The 14,645-nt window shown below is 30.2% G+C and overlaps 2 protein-coding genes across 2 annotated transcripts in view; one reads left to right on the top strand and one right to left on the bottom strand.

Annotated features, from left to right (window-relative positions):
- The window catches only part of LOC21389789 (isoeugenol synthase 1), a 4,393-nt gene extending 867 nt beyond the window's left edge, over positions 1-3,526 (top strand). The window contains 3 exon segments of the mRNA XM_024162777.1: positions 1-111; positions 1,470-1,673; positions 3,327-3,526. The exon segment at positions 1-111 is cut by the window's left edge and continues 7 nt beyond it. Of these exon segments, the coding sequence (XP_024018545.1) occupies positions 1-111; positions 1,470-1,673; positions 3,327-3,526 (515 nt within the window).
- A 1,162-nt stretch (positions 3,527-4,688) lies between these two features.
- Positions 4,689-14,434, bottom strand: LOC21389788 (probable LRR receptor-like serine/threonine-protein kinase At1g05700). Its single transcript, XM_024162772.1, is given in 15 exon segments — positions 4,689-5,311; positions 5,479-5,671; positions 5,772-5,837; positions 6,196-6,325; positions 7,031-7,143; positions 7,146-7,256; positions 7,585-7,742; positions 9,152-9,232; positions 9,324-9,395; positions 9,478-9,549; positions 10,130-10,271; positions 11,867-12,357; positions 13,216-13,270; positions 13,273-13,737; positions 14,171-14,434. Coding segments are annotated over 15 exon segments (2,670 nt in total). The 5' UTR covers positions 14,268-14,434; the 3' UTR covers positions 4,689-4,887.
- Between the last annotated feature and the right edge of the window lie 211 nt (positions 14,435-14,645).

Genomic DNA, 14,645 nt, shown 5'->3' with positions numbered 1-14,645 from the left:
CCTACACTTATGTTTCAGCCAACTCTTTTTCAGCATATTTCATTGATTATTTGCTCCGTCCACATGAAAAGCTTGATGAAGTGATCATTTATGGCACTGGTCATGCCAAGGGTAAATTCTCACGTTCCAACTATTAACAAGTACTATTTGACTAATTATAATACGTTTTACACACACACACACACACACACACACACACACACATATATATATAGATATATCACCTTTTCGATATTACAAAGGTTTTTTTTGCAACAAATTTTTTTTTTTCCAACAAGGCTCATGCAAGGATGAAAATATCGATATTTATGGAAATATTGGTACTTAAATTTTATGAAAATATCGATATCGGTTGAAATTGACATAAAAAATAAAAATTCATACTAAAACACTATTTTCGAATGAGACTTTAAAAATATTAAAATAGATAATAATACATTAATTAGATGAAACTCTCAATCAAAATACCAATTATTTGATAAATATGCAAGGTAAAGTGTAATCATAATACCATAAATACTTAGCACATGTTCACAAATTAAGTAAAATAGCTGAAAGTCAACATAATACATATACTGTACATATATGGTTTCATACATGATGATAAATTATCAACACCAAAAGGAGCTTCTAGGAGGTTGGAAGGTATTTTGAACACATTCTTAGTTTAAACTTGTATTGCTACTAAGACATGGAGTTTGAATAGTTCCTCATATAATTTTGGACATTCCATATTTTATATTTTTTTTGAAAAGTAAAATAAATAAATAAAAAAAAAAAAATATATATATATATATATATAAAGTTACGGAAACTTTTATGGAAATTTACTAATATTTCAGTGAAATTTTCATGATATTCGGTCATTTAACACTACATTTTCCTCAAAAATGGAATTTCCGTGAAAATATCAATATTTACGGAAATATCTGTAGAAATTTCAAGATATTACGCTAAAAATATACTATACCCCTATTTTCATATCGGTACTTCTAAAATACGAAAATTTCCACTGAAATATCTGTAAAAATGTCGATATTTTCATCCTTAGACTCATGTCATGGAATTTGTACCACTCAATCGGATTGACTGGTCCAAATCCTACACTTGAAATTCTTCCCAAAAAAAAGGAACAAAAAGAAAAAAAGTCTATTAAATTTAGTTAATAGTTGGCGATTTGTGCCTCATGTGCTATTTTTTGTCTCATTCTAAACGGACATTTCTAATTCGGTCGAATCTATTATTAAATTATTAAGCAATAACCAAATGATCACTTACTAAAGAGTTTAGAAAACTATTTCCACCAATTATCCTATGATTAGAAAAGATGAAAGAGAGTAAAAAGAATTTATTCCACTTTCGAAAAGTTACCTCGAAAATATTTAAGAAATTGTTTAGTTCGTATGAAGTCCGACAGGGCTGAAAAACAATTTTCTAACCTTATGTCTTAAATTTTTGTTGATCGGTAGTTGTATTGAATTACGAGGAAGATGTGGCCGCTTACACAGTGAAAGCATCGACTGATTCAAGGGTGGCCAATCGTGTCATCATATATAGGCCCACTGGAAACATTACATCTCAGTTGGATTTAATAGCTTTGTGGGAAAAAAAGACATGTCGTACCCTCAAAAGAAGTCATGTTCCTGAGGACGAGATTATCAAGCTCTCCGAGAGTAAGATTATTTATATATCTAGTGTCTTTATTAATTATTAGTCAAAAACGCGACGACTCATTTAAATTAATGGTTATACAAATTGATATTTAAAAAAGACAAAAAAGAAAAAGAGGAAAGAGGAAAAAAGATTTAAAGCAAACAACATGAAAAAAAAAAAAGTTTAAAAAACAAATGTGTCGTCGAATGAAGGGGAAGAAGCCCCTTGTGAAAACCCCTACGAACGTTTTGCACATATCTTCCCACTTAGAAACTTAGAAACTTATTCTCACTTAATTAGTAGGTAGGTATAGATTTCATTTGTATTTCGATTGAATAGTGTTAGGACTTTCATGTTATTATCAAGCCCGCTTTCATTTAAAACAACGTGACAAATGAGTTATTAGTTTTGAATGCATAAAATGCTATAAAAACAATTTATTTGAAATATATATATATATATATATCAAGGAACAGTATTTGAACCACCCTCCGCTTTCATTTAAAACAACGTGACAAATGAGTTATTAGTTTTGAATGCATAAAATGCTATAAAAACAATTTATTTGAAATATATATATATATATCAAGGAACAGTATTTGAACCACCCTCCGCTTTCATTTAAAACAACGTGACAAATGAGTTATTAGTTTTGAATGCATAAAATGCTATAAAAACAATTTATTTGAAATATATATATATATATCAAGGAACAGTATTTGAACCACCCTCCGCTTTCATTTAAAACAACGTGACAAATGAGTTATTAGTTTTGAATGCATAAAATGCTATAAAAACAATTTATTTGAAATATATATATATATATCAAGGAACAGTATTTGAACCACCCTCCGCTTTCATTTAAAACAACGTGACAAATGAGTTATTAGTTTTGAATGCATAAAATGCTATAAAAACAATTTATTTGAAATATATATATATATATATATATATATATATATATCAAGGAACAGTATTTGAACCACCATCCGCTTTCATTTAAAACAACGTGACAAATGAGTTATTAGTTTTGAATGCATAAAATGCTATAAAAACAATTTATTTGCAATATATATATATATATGTATATATATATATATATCAAGGAACAATATTTGAACCACCCTTTGGTAATATGTGCTCGCGCGCGCATACATATAGTGATATACTGGCTGTCGCACTTAATTTGGTTAATATAATTTGAATCACGTGTACACTTTTCGAATAGGCTGTCTTCCACACAAATTTTGTCTGCAATCGAAAAGATTTTTTTTTACAATGTGGTAAAGGTCCTTAAAAAATCCTTCCAAAGATGCTTTGAAAGTTGAATACAAATGGTATAAGAACATATATAATAGACTTAGGCAACCATACCGAAAAAAGAAAAGAAAAAAAATCTGATCACCATATACGAGGAAATTGTTATCTTTCTTCTATTTTTGCTTTTCCTATAATTAGTACAAGCCACGTATTTATTATTCCTAGTACATGCATAGCATGTATTATTCGTAATATTATAAGATTTCTGTCTTTATTTCCCCCATCTATATATTAATTTAAAAGGTACAAATACAAAAATAAAAAATGAATTAAGGGAGGGAAATTTCTTAATTTTCTCAAATCTCAAATTTTTAACTACTATTATTTTTAAAAAAATTTTTTGGTGGCTACAGATTTGCCTTTTCCAGAGAACATACCAGTAGCAATTCTTCACAACATATTCATTAAAGGAGATCAGATGAGCTTTGAACTCACGGAGGACGACTTAGAAGCCTCCAAGTTATATCCTGATCACAAATACACATCAGTTGACAATTTGCTGGATATTTGCTTGGTTGATCCTCCCAAGCCTAAACTAGCTGCATTTGCATGAGTCTAGTTCTATTTGTTTATATGTGCGTCTATACATGACGCGAAAAACAAGAAAGTGTTTTTTGTTTTTCGCCAAAAAAAAAAAAAAAACAGCTTCTTCGTTTTTGTTTTGTTTTGTTTGTTTGTTTTTGTATTTTGTTGAAACACTGGATGCGTTTGTTTTGAGATTAAACTACGGTACAAATCCTTTCTACGTGTTTTCTCTCATAAAAATTTGAATTTCTGTTCAAATTTTATGGTTTAAACCTTTCAACCAAATGACACATTGATTTGCCACCCCCATGGTATAGGGAACCTGCATATATGCCAATTTTCTTTGAACAATGAATGATCAAAGCTAATCATTCCTGTAGTAGTAGAAGCAAATGCTCAATTGTGCACACTAATATCCAAGAGGCAAGACCTTTTGTTTTGTTGTGCTCCAATTTAACGAATTTACTACTAGAAAAACACAATGCTCACACTTTTTTTTTTTTTTTGGATTGACTCAAGCATGAGGCAGACACTTATTTAGTACGTTAAGCAAGTTCCATTAAACACTTACAATTTCAAATTAAAGACATAAATTATGGGGACAAATGGCAGATAAAATTACAAAAACCAATTTACAAAAAAAAAAAGAGACAATATTGTGGAAATTAAAATGAGTAAAATCAAGGGGAATTAGGATTCCATGCCTCTAAATTACTCCGTGTGGTTTCGAAATTTGGTAACGTATTATATAACCTACCAAATTACTCCGTGTTGACCTCCAATTCTCGACCATGTCAACGTTGATAAATTAGCGTGCGACTCCAACGACTGAAAATGACCTAAATTCCTACGTGAATAACATACTAAAAGTGACTCAGACAGTGACCTTTGATAACATACTAAAAGTGACTCAGGCAACCAGCAGTCATAGATTAGGTTACCAGTGGTAACACACTAAATTGCTAACGAGTAACGACCAAGGGGAATTGATAAAAATATAATATATATGTATATTATTGATTATTTTGGTGTTACATCTTTTCAACGTCAATATATTATGTTGAATTAATGTCATGTTATGTTTCTCAATTCTATATGTTAAATGAAAGTACAGTAAAAGGAGTAGACAAAAGTCTACAAGAAGAGTGTATTTAATGATAATAGTTTTAAGATTGCGAGAATAAGTGGGAATAAAAATTTTAGGTGTCATTTTCCTCAACGGACGTGTTTTTGCTAGAAAAAGTAGGGAGAAAAATACTTATACGAATATGCAGAAATTAGAAGTACAAATATTGGATTAGAAACAGTAGGATACAGCGTAGCATAAAATGGTATCAGGTCTCACAAACTACTATTTCTTATCGTAGATTATAACATACACAAGAATAGTTACCTAGCTGAGGGTTGAGAAGCTATGCCATAAGTGAGCAGATCATTCAAAGGAATCGCTTGATCACTTGAATCTTTTGATTTGGTCTCCTCTGCATAATTAGCAACTTTCGTAGCATTCAAACACTCTTTTAGTTCTCCGACCACCTGAGTCATTGTCGGTCGTTCGGTTGAGTTTAAAGATACACAATTTATTGCTATTTCCACTGCTTTCCAAGCACCGGCAACATGGAAGTTTCCTTGCAACCTTGGATCAATAATGCTATTGATAAGCCCTTTCTGAAGAATCAAAGTTACCCATTCGTTAAGACGAGTGTTATCGTTGGTTTTCGATATTACAAGTTTCCCAGTAATGATCTCCAATAGGACCATCCCGAAGCTGTAAACATCACTTTTCTCATTTAACCTATTTGACTTGTAGTACCTGCAACCAAATCACATGTGCTACTTGAATTGTACTTTTTATGAATAATTATTTTGTCAGTTGTATAACATGTGAATGAAGATTATGGAACACGGTTCAATACCAAATCTCTAAAGTAATTCTTTTAGAAATAAAAGAAGAGGAGAAATAGAAGAAATTTAACTTACTCAGGATCAAGGTACCCAGGAGTACCAGCAACTACAGTTGATACATGAGTCAGTCCATCATCAGTTGGAAAAGTTTTAGATATGCCAAAATCGGATAGTTTGGCTTGAAACTTTTCATCTAACAAGATATTTGCGGCTTTCACATCTCTATGGATTATAGGAGGTTTACAGCCATGATGGAGATACTCCAGTCCTGTATTAAAATATTGAAGTTCACTCATTTAAAAGAAAATGGTGAAAGTGAATTACAAAATTTAGAAGTATTGAAAAACAGAATTGGTCTATTTGCTAACCTTGTGCTGCATCAATTGCTATTTGAAGTCTGTTTTTCCAGCTCAAAATATTAACAGAACTATTATCTGCACATTCATTATATAAACGTCTTTAAATTATCTTTCATACATCTTTAGATGATGAGAAAGCTTACATTTGCAATAATGAATAATGCTAGGAACATCAACTTTAATCACATGTCTTGTAATGTGAACTCATGAGTTGTCATTATTTAATTGGTAAATATTCAAAAAATTGTCACATTAAAATAAGAGATTGTACCTATTGATAAAGGAACGACAACTTAATAGTTAGTACAAAAATTGGTATTTAAATTAGTATCCCTCACATTATTAATCTTGCAAATAATATATCTGCACCTATATTTAAAGAGTATGTATATCTTGTTTTTTTTCTTTTGTTTTAATTATTGAATCAACAAACCTGCAGAGAGATGTGATTGCAAGTCACCGTTGGCCATATACTCGTATATAAGCCCTGTGTTGTTCTCATCAGTGAAATAACCAACAAGAGCTGTTAAATTCCTATGGTGAACTCTCAGCAGAATGCTGACCTGTCATTAAAAAGAAAACTACTGTTATCTCGTTTAAATAAATAAATAAAATCTACGACAATAAAAATATTAGTCATTTAAATATTAAGTGCCAGTTCAATAACCATTGTAAAGCAACACAACTAGCTAGAAATAATTTTTAGAATTAATTACAAAAATTCTCCTTGAATTATACCCATTATAACACTTTGTCTCTCAATTTTTGAAACGTAACATATGTTATCCTTGAACAATAAAATGTTAACAAAAAAAGCCATCTTCGTTAAGTTTTCTTAACGGAAATTGACATTTAATTTGTTATTTTAGGTACTTTAGTAGCTCCATTGTTTAAAATTTAGTTTGAATTTAAAATTAATTTAAATTTAAACTTTGAATTATAATACATTCATTATTAATTGAATGTAAGTTAAAAATTTTATGAATCTTTTTTGGTAGAATAAAAAAATTTATGAAGTTTTTTTAATATTTAAATTAGTTTAAATTCAAATTGAATTTTAAACCATAGAATTGCTTAAAATTCCCTCAAAATAGTAAATTAAATGTTAATTTCAATTAAAAACCTAATAAGTAATAGAGGGGGCTTTTTTGTTAATATTTCATTATCAGGGGGAATAGATGTTACGTTTTAAATTTCAGGAGCAAAGTATTACAAGAGGTATAATTTAAGAGAAATTTTTGTAATTAATCCTAATTTTTATAACGTGCCTCTGCTTGAAATTGCTGATATCCTTGAACCGATGATGGTGAGAGCATTTTCACAGCTACTTGGGTATCGTCTGCATAACCATGATAAACTGTTCCAAATCCGCCTTTACCATCACCCTCTCAAACTTGTTGGTGATCCTTAGTACGTCGTTGTAGTTATATGAAAATTGTCCGTTCCTTAACTCCAATGAATATTGACCAACAGTGAATTTTGCCTTCGCTAAACCTGTTAATTATAAGTTCATCGAGATCAGGATTAAGAGTATAAAATGTAAATTAACAGCATCAATAATTCATTCATGTGCCTAGTTTATTCGGTTGCTTTTTCCTCCTAAATTTTTAAGTTGATATTTAGTTTTTCTTTTTTCCTTTCTTACATCAAATTCCAAAATCACTTTTTTTTTGTCTAGTAAAAAAAGTAACGCGGATATTATGTATTGAAACAATGTTATTTGGCATCGATGACGTTCTTTAAAATGGTAGGTACCACTTTCTATTAATGGCGCTGTTTAACACTGTAGTATTCCTAACCATTTTTCGTACATCGGACTTACCATGTGATCTATTCCTTAAAAGATGCCGCCACCAGAGGACTAATGCTGCTACGGCCAACAAGAGGAGAGAAGTTCCAACAACTGATGCTACTACTGGAACTACAGAATGCTTCTTTTTGCAAGAAACTGATGCGCATAAATTTGGATTCCCGTTTACACTAGCAACAAAAATTGTTCATATTAGAAACAGATCAAATTAGATAGACGTTAAATCATTATTTGCTAAAAAAAAAATAATAATAATAGGACTTTGAATATGGTCATCAGTTTATTTTAGGTGGTTAAAACTTGGGATAACTTAAAAGTATTTGATTGCATTGCTGAGAATATCAATTACAACTTCATACACAATACTGAATACTTTGTTAAGGGCATGTTTGGTAATTTGTATTGTATTGTATAAGGTGTATTATATTATATTGTATTGTATTGTATTGCATAGTCATAATATAATATAGTATTTGGTGTCATGACGTATTGTACAAGAAATCAAAATGTAAAATTTTAAAAATTTTGAGGTCAAAATAAAAAATTTTTTAAAATTTTGGGTTAAAATATAATTTTTCAAAAGTTATAGGGTCAAATATAATTTTTCAAAAGTTTTGGGGTCAAATATAATTTTAAAAAAAATTTTAGGGTCAAAATAAATTTCTAAAAATCATTTGGGATCAAAATATAATTTTATAAAAATTGAGGAGTCAAAATGCAATTTTTAGAAAATATAAAATTTCATTGTAGCCCTCAATTTTTAAAATAATTATAGGCTCCAGTATGATTCTATGTCGGCCCGACCCCGAGCCCCAGTCGTGCCTAACCACGACATGAATTATGGATCCGCTATAAAATAATACAATACAATAATACGTCAAAAATGAGTTGTATTCAATAATACGACATAAATCGTATTAATTTACCATTTATAATAGTTTATACAATATGATAGTCACACCAAATATTATATTATTGTATTATTATACAATACATTATTTTAATATAGTTAAATAAATATGTCTAATAGTATAATAGATACATGATGCTTGGTGGCCGCGGGGCTAGGCCCCCACTGAACTTTTTTTTTTTTTTTTGAAAAAAGAAACTAAAAATTTTGTAATTTTACTCTTAAACCCTCACTCATATTATTTATTTCTATATATGCCCCTATTCAATATCACTTTACTCTTTTAGTTTTAACTTTTTATCTAACCTTAAATACAACGAGAAAGAAAGTTTTTTTTTTTTTTTTTTTTTTTTTTTTTTTAAAAAAAAAAAAAAAAAAAATTTTTTTTTTTTTTTTTTTTTTTTTTTGCATTGAAAATGAAGACATATATTATAGTGTTTTCAAAAGATGAACACTCATCGTCACCTATTGTAGAGTTTTTGGACATGTGTATTTTGTAGCTCTTGAATAATACAATGAAATATTTTCCTTATCTTTCATTCTATTACTTGTTCGAAAAGAAAAAAAATAGTGTACACCCCCACTTAAATGAAAAGCTGGGTCCACCACGGCATCCAAATATATAGATATTTTCTAAAAGAAATAATAATAATTATAATAATAACTCACCTCAGTCGTAGCAAAGATTTCTTCCATTTTGCCATGAGCTCTACTGGAAGTGTACCGTTGAGCTGGTTGTTATCCAAGTTTCTGTCAATTGATCACACTAGGTCACCATATTCAAAGGCTAGGCTCAATAGCTATAAGGTTGAAAATTACCAGCACAAACAAAAATACTCACAAGACCCTTAATTGTTGCAGTTGAGACAAGAACTTTGGCACTCGTCCCGTAAAGTTATTGTTTGATAGTTCTCTGAATTTGGAAATTCGATGTGTATTAATACTTTTAACAAAAGAGGAAAACAAATCGGATATAAAATGATGCGGGTTCGTACAAAATTTGTATCATTGTTAGGTTCGCTATAGAAGGAGCTATCTCCCCGGTCAATTCACTTGAAGACAAGTTCCTGATGAATATTGCATTACATTTGTTAGCTTGGCACACATAAGATAATGGTATTATTATTAAGATCCAAAATATATAATAAAGGTTTATTTTATATTTATTTAGAAAGTATACCATTAGTTTTTACTCTCATTAAAAGTATACTTTTATATTGCAGTTAATATATAAATCTATATTTTTTTTTTTGTATTTTGTCTTGTGAAATAACCAAATTATTCTTAGAGGAAATTTGTATATGACATAAAAAGTATACTTTTATATTGCAGTTAATATATAAATCTATATTTTTTTTTGTATTTTGTCTTGTGAAATAACTAAATAATTCTTAGAGGAAATTTATATATGACATCTGTCCCTATTTTTAAATAATTATACAATCCCTTTCTAAGGATAATTTGGTGTCACAAGTTTTAATCGAGAAAATGTATAAATTTATGTATCATCTGTAATTCGAAAATATACTTTTAATAAAATTAAAAGATGATAGTATACTTTCAAAAAAAACATAAAATACAAGATATAAAAAGATAAATAACCCATATATAAATCCGTGTATTTGAAGTATACGTCTATATACTTACAAGGATATAATTCTTGGAGGCTTATCATCTCCATCATAGCTACACTGTAGACCTTCCCACGAGTACTCTTTGGGAAGACATGGGTCTCCTTGCCAGTTTCTCTTTAAGCCATAAGTTGACTTGACTTTTGCAATAGCATCAACTATGATTTTCAGGCATCCAAAAAGAAATACTCAGATAACTGAATTACACCCCACACGTACATGAATGTACAAACATTTCCAGGTCTAGCAAAAGCGAAAAAATTAAAAAAAAATTAAAAAAAAATTAAAAAAATTAGACAAAAAAGAATAGGTCCTTACAAACTTAAACCAAAAAGATCTCCAACCCAAAATAAAAAATAATAAGAAAAAATAACTTAACAAAACTAAATAAAAACAAAATTATAAAAAGAGCAATAAAACAACTTAACAAAACTAAATTATAAAAAGAACAATAAAACAACTTAACAAAACTAAATAAAAACAAAATTATAAAAAGAGCAATCTCTGAAAAAACATCAACTATTTTCTCAATTTGAGTCCCTTCTCACTTCAAAATCCTAATGCTATGTTTGGTTAAAAGAGGAAGGAAGGAAGTGGGTGGAGGGATATTGGGTGGAAAATGATAGACTGAATTGTTTGCTAGGAAGGAAGAGAGAAAGGAAGAGAAAATATAGTGGATAAAAATTGTTGTGACGCTCACCAATTCTTACATCTCCAACATTAGTGGAAAACTTAAATCCTCTCACTAATAACTAGAATAACTTTTTTTTACCCCTATTTTAAACTAAATTAATACTAAATAATTGGTAAAATAATTATTTAGCTTATTACATATTTTCTTTCCTCCCATCGTATCAAATCACATAAAAAAAAAATTAACTTTTTTTCTTTCCTTCACATTTCTTTCTTTTATGGGTTTTCTTTCCATCATCTTTTCTTTCTCTCTTACCAAATGAAGTGTAAGTGTATTAAGATTGTTTTTCGGGAGAAACTTTGTCTAAAATAACATGGATAAACAAAGCATTTATATTGAGAAATATACAAGGGTGAGTTTGAGATTACTCTTGAAACTTCTAAAAGTACTTTACACAATAAACGGCACAATTATAGTGTCTAGTAAGAGTGTATAAAATCATTTTTCTAAGTTCTTTTGAAAATTTAAAATTTATAACCTTTTAATTCTACTTCTCTTTTTGCTTTTATTTTAAGTAAAAGGAATGCTTATAAAAAAAATACAACAATCCCAAACCGGACCACCATGTTTATGTTCATGAAAGAATTTTTTTTTTTTTTTTTTTAAAAAAAAAGGTTCACGAAGACGTATTTATTTTTAAGAAAATGCTTTTTATAATGGAAAACTAAAAACTGGCCTGTTTATCATTTTTTTTTTTTTTTTAAAAAAAAAAAGGTTCACGAAGACGTATTTATTTTTAAGAAAATGCTTTTTATAATGGAAAACTAAAAACTGGCCTGTTTATGTCGATGAGGATTTACTGAATACACGTAAAGAGATGGGTCCCACTTGATGGGACTCACGTGTGGAGTTTACTTCTATGCCTGATGAAAATAAATTTCTATCACGATAAATATGACTATTCTTTTATAACTCCTATGGGACAATAGCCACGTCGCTGTAGAGGGTGGGGCCCATTTGTAGGGTACTGTCCCGTTGGAATTTCTAACACTGCTCTAATTTTTGGAGTGATAAAAACAAATAAAGCATAGAAATTAAGGATAGTAGGATACTACTTACCATCTTGTTGGTCTGTTTCTTGCAGTGAAAATTGTTTGAAGGTCTAAATCTCCAAGGCATTGAGGATGGGCGGAAGAGTTGAGTTTTCAGTCTCGTAGATCGTAAAATTATGTTGGTACGGCCCTGTAAACGGAATTTTGTTGTACACCGTTCTTGTTCGTAAGTACGGAGGAGAAATCGGTCCGTCGAAGAGGCGTCCGTTATAGAAAATGTTGAATTCCCTCGTCTCATTAGCTTGGGGAAGTTGGATTTCAGCAAAATGCATGTAGAAGTAATATTGATCACCTGGAGTACTGATGCCACTTGGCGGCCACCGGAAGATCAAAGAACCATTTGCGACCGGCGCGGCGGCAGTGCTCATAACTACACTTGGTATGTTGTAATGTGCATCGATGCCTTCAGAGTCAATGATGGGAAGTTTTGTGCTTAAAGTTTTCCAATTTTGAGGTTGCCACTTGTACCAAAAACGATCATAAAAATCCTTGTTGTACCTACGTTAAATATTAATTGGCACATAAAAATATGAAAACAATATATGTACGGGGAATCTTAACATTTTGTTTCACCGATAGGGAAAGTTGTTTTTAATTATTAGATTAGTTTTTTAAGCGTCAGATGTGTGCATGTTTTTATTAAAAATTTATACTGCGTCACACAAATTGCTTTCACTGTAGATTTAACAGTTGAAAAATTAATCTAATAATAAAAATACAGTCCCCAACGGTGGAATAAAATACCGTAAAGACTCTTTATATGTATAAAGCTATATCCATTTTATGTTAGAAATTGTAAGCTTTATTTAAAGAAAAAAAAAAGCCGTGCATTTTAAGCTTTTAAACTTGTAAAAACAAACTTTTAACTTTTAAAAATTAGAAATGACAATTTTATAGTTACTAAATTAAAAAAAAAATGAATAACAATCAAATGACAAAATTTAACATTAGCAAAAAAAAAATACTGAAATTTAAAATATACTATACGTGCTACTAATTAATTTAGAACCAATTTAGTACCAAATATAACATTTGTCAAATTTAACAATAAAAATAGCATCACTGCATTGTAGAGTAATTATTGTAGCTAAAATTTGGCATTATTAATTCAGGCTCTTAGTTTTGTTAAGTAATTGTGCCTTCTTACTCCACTTATTACTATATATAGTTAAAAAAAATGATGTTATATGGCACTGGAGGTGCTCAGAATCACTCACTTATAGAAGATGGATCCTGCAACATAGTGTTTATAAGTAGGGTCCATGTTCTATTAGTGGAAGTGGTTAACAGGTACCGGTTGTTCCTCCAAACATTTTTCAATAAAAAGACCTTGAATAATTGGGGTTGAAAACTCACCTGTATGCACTAGAAGAACCAACGTCCCACCTACCGCCCTTTGAGTTTGATAAGCTGCATTATCCAAGGGCCTTAGTTCTAAAGTTGATATAAATGGAATCCCGTGACCTGTGTTAGCCAGGCAAACAAGCATATGGTTTTGTGGTGGGATATGAATGATCTCCTTATCCACAGTATTTTTGGAGTCTGAAATATTTACTGTATCCCACAAGTCACTTCCAATGTGAAGATCAAAACTTGGAGGCATATCTCGTCTATCATAGTCACCGTACAAGAACCCTGCTCGGATCAAATATTTGGTACCTGCTGAAACATCCTTAATTTTGTAGCAATTCCTGTTTCCCTCAGGAAAGCTCCTAAGAGAGGAGTACTGCCGTTGGTATTCACCTTTGTATTTTTCTAAAATCATCTTGCTTTCACCGGTGTCTACGAATGTCCAGTCGGAAACGAAGTTTAATCGTGTAACCTTCTCAGTATAGCTTGTAACATCAGGTTGCAAGCCACAATCTATGCTGATAAATCCTGAGCCATTTAGACATGTACATGTAATCAAATTATAAATAAACCTTATCTAACTAACTCTTAAAAAAAAGCCTAAAAGCAGTTTTAATATATAGATGTATTACTGTTGCTAAATTTAACAATATGATTGATGTTATAGGGATATGCTAATTAAGACTTACCGTGCACTAGATAAATTAGATGCGTGATCGATATTAGAGTTATGGTTGATATATATAGACGGAATCATCAATTCGAGTTTTGCTACAGTAGTAGAAAGTTCTCAGAAACAGTCACATCTCTAATTTTTTTATTACAGTAAAAAATTCTTACATAAAATCACATATCAACTCGAATTAAAAATTCGAATTAGCGAACTAAACAACTCTAAGTTTTTTAATATTAATTTTCCTCTTTGCATTAAAAAAAAAATAATAATAAGATCTGATCGTACCTGCTTGATCCTGGGCATCGCCAAGAAGAGTAAAACCAGCAAGCAATGCGAAGAGGAAATGCATCAACACCGGAGGAGGCAGCAATGATATGATCATACTTGATTAGATAGTCTTTTATATATATATTTGAAATCGAAAATTCATACTCGATGGATTACCAAGATGAAACAATTTGCTTTACACGCTGAAATAAAAGTCTTTTTTTTTTTGCCTTTTTTTTTCTCCTTCTAACTTTCTCTCTAGATGTGAAGGAGTTATATATGGAATCATCTCAGAAGAAGATTGAGCGTAATGAACTTCTTGCATGCGCTTTTATATAAAGAAGCACAGTCCCTGCTTGTAAAAGGTTTAAAAGTCAATGTCTGAACAAGCCCTAAATAACTCCAATTGTGGATGACTTTGGTCAACAACCTGTGCGTTGTGCGTTTAGTTCGTTGATTCGGGTTTTTAATTCGAGTTAAAATGTGACTATAT

This window comes from Morus notabilis, unplaced genomic scaffold (genome assembly GCF_000414095.1).
Source record: "Morus notabilis unplaced genomic scaffold, ASM41409v2 Scaffold1026, whole genome shotgun sequence".
In the NCBI taxonomy this organism is placed as follows: Eukaryota; Viridiplantae; Streptophyta; class Magnoliopsida; order Rosales; family Moraceae; genus Morus; species Morus notabilis.
The sequence above is the reverse complement of the archived record's forward strand: the minus strand, read 5'-3'. Positions and strand labels throughout refer to the sequence as shown.